Source organism: Nasonia vitripennis (genome assembly GCF_009193385.2).
Source record: "Nasonia vitripennis strain AsymCx chromosome 4 unlocalized genomic scaffold, Nvit_psr_1.1 chr4_random0010, whole genome shotgun sequence".
Classification (NCBI taxonomy): domain Eukaryota; kingdom Metazoa; phylum Arthropoda; class Insecta; order Hymenoptera; family Pteromalidae; genus Nasonia; species Nasonia vitripennis.
This window is the reverse complement of record NW_022279646.1, coordinates 1,472,429-1,477,537: the sequence shown is the minus strand read 5'-3', so window position 1 is coordinate 1,477,537 and position 5,109 is coordinate 1,472,429. Positions and strand designations below refer to the sequence as shown.

The window sequence follows — 5,109 nt, the reverse complement described above, 5'->3', positions numbered from 1 at the left end:
AAGGAGGAGAGTTAGAATTACCTTAGGAGCTTTGACATAATATGTCAACAAGAAACATGGATAGAAGATATAGAAGAGGATTCCTGGAAGAAAGGGTTAAAAGGGTATTAAATTAGAGCAAGGGGGGAAAAGGAGAAGGAAGGGGAAGAATGAAAGGGGTATAATGATGGCAGTAAAATTAGGAGGCAGAGGAGATGAGGTAGTGTGGTTAGAGATGAACTCCAAAGTTCATAGGAGCCCGCATGAAGCAGAAAAGAGAATCATATGGAACAGGAACGTTCCACATGAGGAAAGAGAGAAGGAAAAACTATAGGAAGCTAGAGGAAATGGTGGAGAGAGCCAGAGGGAAGGAATTGCTTAGGTGTGGGGATATATGTAAGGACAGGCGAAGAGGGTAAAGGACTGGATGAGGAGGGGCTGGTAGAGGCAAGAAAATCGAAGAAAAGAAGGATAAATAAACAAGGAGAGGAGCAGGTTAAGAGGGTTAGAGAATTGGGGCTAAGCATACTGAACGGGAACATTGTAGGAGATAAGAAGGGAGAATATACATACATAGATAGAGAATATATATAAATGAAGAAGGTCGGGGATGGGTGGAAAAGATGGACAGACCATATTCCTCTGAAGATAGAGGTGGCAACAAGGAGATGTGCGATAGAGAAGGAAGAGGGTGCAGTGAAGAAGGTGACTTCGTGGTCAGGAAAAGCGATAGAAAAGTGTAAGAAGAAATTGGAAGAGGGAGAAGAAGCAAGCATCTGGAAAGACTTGAAGGAAAAGGTAGGAAGAGCTGTACAGGAGAGGAAAAAAAGATGGGCCGCAAGAAAAGGAATGCATGGTGGAACGAGGAATGCAGGTTAAAAAAAGGAGAAAAACGAAGAAGGGAGATCAGTTTTCATCAAAGCCAAAAAAGAATGGAGGATGATGGTGGAGAGAAAGAAGGAGGAAGAGATGGAGAAAAAGATAAATAAGGCGGATTATTAAATGTTTGTATTAAATTATCTTATCAACTTGTAATAAATTAAAATTGATAAATAAAACTCACTCCTTTGATGTTTAATATCCGATTCCATAGTCTCTTCGTTAGGTTCATCATGTTCTTCAATTTTGCTTAATTGCTGTTTCTTATTAGATTTTGAATTAGTATGAGTACCTAAATAACAAAAAAATTTTTAAAACGATGCAAGTACGTGAGTATATTTCTTTTTATAGCCCGCGCATCTGAAGTGAATGGGAAGCTTCTCAGTTCGAGCGTGCGGAAGAAAATATAAACTCTCTCCCTAGGGAAAAACGGCCATTCCTTACTGCTACTCAAATTTGATCAAATTTTGAAGTTTTTAAAAAATATTATGATAAAAATATTTGTTTAGTCTTATCATGACTGAAATTTAAAAAAGACGCACGATTGAAGACAAATTTGCACGACTCAAAATTCACAACTTTCCATTCACTCTAAATACAGAAAAATGAGCCTTTATCTGCACTTGTCAAGAAAAGCAGAGTATTTAAAAAGAGGGGAGAGGTGTATTTTCTAGCTCGCGTGATATTTGGGCACTCAAATCCTAGTCGTGCTAAATAGCTCTACCCCCTTCTCCCTGGTTGCACACTATACTATTTCTTTTATTTACCTGATGTCTTTGTTGTACTAGTAGATTAATTGTCATCGTGCCATATTTTACTCTCATCGGGAAGATTACCTTGGGCTTTTTCAAGGTATTGGGAAATTTCCATAAGATCTCTTAATTTGTCAGGCAACCTGTAAAAATCTCTATGTATGCTATCTTTGTGTCCCATAAATTTAGCAAGACTCGAAACTTCTTGATCTGACAATTCCGCAGAGCAGAAAGTGGCTAAGTGCTTCCTAAGAAAAGTTCCTCTAACTTTAAGATGATTTTTAACTCTGGTGTTAAGCTAAACAAATGTCTGTTATCCTTCAGGTAATCAATACACTCTTGCATTTCATTTGTGACTATGCAAGGCACTAATCTACCCTTCTTTCCTCTCATCGAATATCGAACGTATTTTGATACTGTCTCTCGCGATGCTGTAGTAAATTTTTTGAAAAGGTCTGGATCACTTTCTTCGGTAATATTATATTTTGTATTCAAATTATCTAATGTAATCCTTTCAATATCACCTGCTCTTTTCCGATTAAACATCATTATTTGTAAAAGAATACTTTCAGACAACAATCTGTAATCATTATCAGATTATGACTCCTTTAAAGCTGCTAAACTTTCATTTCTCACGCCTTGTATGTGCAAAGCAACTCTACGAATCTCTTCTACACTCGGTAGAACATCTTCTGATTGTGTACATTTTCTTAGAATTTGTGACTCCTCTACTGTTTTATTGACATCGTACGCTATATTGTCCTCTCTTAGTTCTAAGAAATAGTCGACTATTTTTTTCTGTTTAAGCTTGTTTTCTTTAATGAGTTGACTTCGCAACGTTAAAGCAACTTGCTTTAGCAACGTTCCTAATTGGAATGATGTGTAGGAACTGTTAAAGACGCCTCGCTTATCATAATTAGCAACTGCATAAATTGCTTTTACACAATCATCATAGTACCGAGTAAGAAATCTTCCTAAAGTTCTAAGTCGATTTCGGATCATATCATGCTGATATTGCGGTTTGTACTTTGTACACAATTTGTTACCGTATAAAATAATCAGTTTGTCATATCTTATACATTTCGTAATATTGTCTTCTCTTAAAACAGGAAATACAACGTTTCTTAATACACCTGACGCTTCACTGTGAATTCTGCCCATAACTTGTCTAACCATTACTCGATATGTACGTGAATTTTTTATCGAATTATCTTCTTCGTCTTTACAATTTCTTATGTGAATGTAAGCTGAACGATTCTTTAAATATTTGGCACACTGCGGACAAGCATTATAACCATCAGCGTCTTTTTGACGTTTTTCATTTGGTCATCTTGATACTATCAAGGTTCCAGAGTTGTATATTTCTTGTGAATTGTGCAAAAAATCACCCCTTGTTCTAATTAGCTCAATAATTTTTTTTTCGCTGGCTTGATCCACGTGGTAAGTTCAAAAATTCTTGTACAGCTTTCTTGTCTCTATGGGTTGCTAAATGTCTTCCATTTTTTTTTTTTTTTTTTTCATTTGTAGTCAGAAAATACAAAAATTATATTTATCATCAGCATTACCATCATTTGAAACTTCAACAATAAGATTTTCGTCGTCAAGTCCACTAGATCCTTTCTTGTTTAAGGATTCCATAAACTTTTTATTACCATCCTTTAAAATTGAAATTTCACCGAAACTATCATCTGTACTCGCTACAGAATTGTTGTTTTGATTAGCATTAATAGAGTCTTTATTACTTGCTTCAATTGAGACGTTATCTATAATCTGAAATAAAGATTTTATCTATATTCTAACCTAATATTGATTATATAATGTACATTTTTTTAATTAATAAAAAAAAATATTTCTGCTATATAAACTGATAAAATTAACCCGGAGATAATTCCTTTTTACACAATCTCAACAAGTTTTAAGAACAAATTCATTTAATTATGAAAATTAATGACATTCTAATCCAGTAAAAATAATTATAAATATATGTAAAACTGTAAAAAAGTTTTTTAGATTTGACGAAGGTTTATCAATATGCTTATATTGAGCTAGTTTTTTTAGGAAGAGTGAATTGCTAGTATTTACCAACAATCGACTTGATCTGTTTTAGTAGTTGTGTTTAACTCTGGGCAATCTATAGCTAGCGCCTCCAATATGGTATCCTCCAGGTTAGCGTCTGCTTCTTCGCTTACGTTTAAGATCTCATCATGAAGAGTAGAAAGATCAAGATCTTCATCAAATGTTTTTGAATGGTTGCCCGCTCTAAAATATATAATATTTATAAAATATTTATATATATATATATATATATATATATATATATATATATATATATATATATATATATATATATTCTTAATCTTGAATAACGACAGTGAGCATTACATTATTTAGAGGGCAATAAAGGTCAAAACATGTTAATCAGCGCGTATGTAAAAATAGAAGAAGATTTTCATAATTTACTATGAAAATCTTCTTCTAAATACTCACAATCAAAAACGTATCTGTTGTTTCATGATACTGCGGCATAATCATAGTATTAAACATTATAATGATTATATAAATTGTTTAGAGTACTAGGAAATCTAAAGGTCCTTCGTACACTCCATATCATACCATCAATTATTAATGTTTCCAGAAAGATTTCAAATTTTGCCGCCTGCTGAGAACTAATAGTTCGAAGAGTTTGTAGGTTTTGTAATAAAATTCGCGTTTCTAAATTCTTGTACTAGGCGACTAATCATCAATAGAATGCTTCAAAACAAAGTCAATCACTATTTTAAGAGAGGATAAAATACTTATACGATACTTTTAACCTAAGTTGGCTTTTTATCGGCGCTGCGGTATCACTATCGCTACGCTCAGGCGCTAACTACGTACCGTGTAGTGCCTAATAAAGTGCCGCTTAGGTCACACGTACCGAAATATACTATTAAAACTTGTAAGAGAGACAGAAACACTGCGCAGCTATATATTTATAGTGTTGGCATGGGATGAAAACTCTGAATTGCTGTATCTTAAAAAAAGCCTGGTTTGCCCTATCCAGCTTTTTATGATACTCTTCAAGGTATTCTTTATAGTAGCGCAAAAAGAGCAGGAAATTCGCTACACGAGGGATTGAGCAATGGTGATGCTCATTTTGTGTAGTGATTATTGCTCTGCTTAGGCAGGACCTTTTACAGTGAAGTCCTATTTAAGGCTGAAATGCAAGGGGCCGCCGTAAGATACTTCTTGAATTTATCTACAGGACAAATGGATGTATCTATCTAATCGTAATGAACATCTTATGTCGCAATAACATAACACAACAGACACTCTTGTAAGTATATTGAAGAATATCCGCATTAATAAAATTGTTCATCGTTACACATTGAAAAGTGGCTCAGGGAAAGCGGCCATTGCAATCGCACGTAACATGCACTGCCCATCTTACCAAACAAAACTTAAATTCCAAATCATAATACAAAACTTGAAAATTATCTAATTACTTCAGATTCAATAG

At 34.2% G+C, this 5,109-nt stretch overlaps 1 protein-coding gene across 1 annotated transcript; it reads right to left on the bottom strand.

The window, feature by feature from the left end:
• Positions 1 to 1,041: 1,041 nt before the first annotated feature.
• Positions 1,042 to 3,127, bottom strand: LOC116417402. The gene is made up of 2 exons (XM_031930224.1): positions 1,626 to 3,127; positions 1,042 to 1,150 (listed from the first exon to the last, which is right to left on the bottom strand). The coding sequence occupies exon 1, from the start codon at positions 2,784 to 2,786 to the stop codon at positions 2,208 to 2,210; it is 579 nt and encodes a 192-aa protein (XP_031786084.1). The 5' UTR covers positions 2,787 to 3,127; the 3' UTR covers positions 1,042 to 1,150; positions 1,626 to 2,207.
• Between the last annotated feature and the right edge of the window lie 1,982 nt (positions 3,128 to 5,109).

Coding starts and splice junctions, on each gene's coding strand:
- LOC116417402 (XM_031930224.1), bottom strand. CDS start 2,786: ATGGTTAGACAAGTTATGGGCAGAATTCACAGTGAAGCGTCAGGTGTA.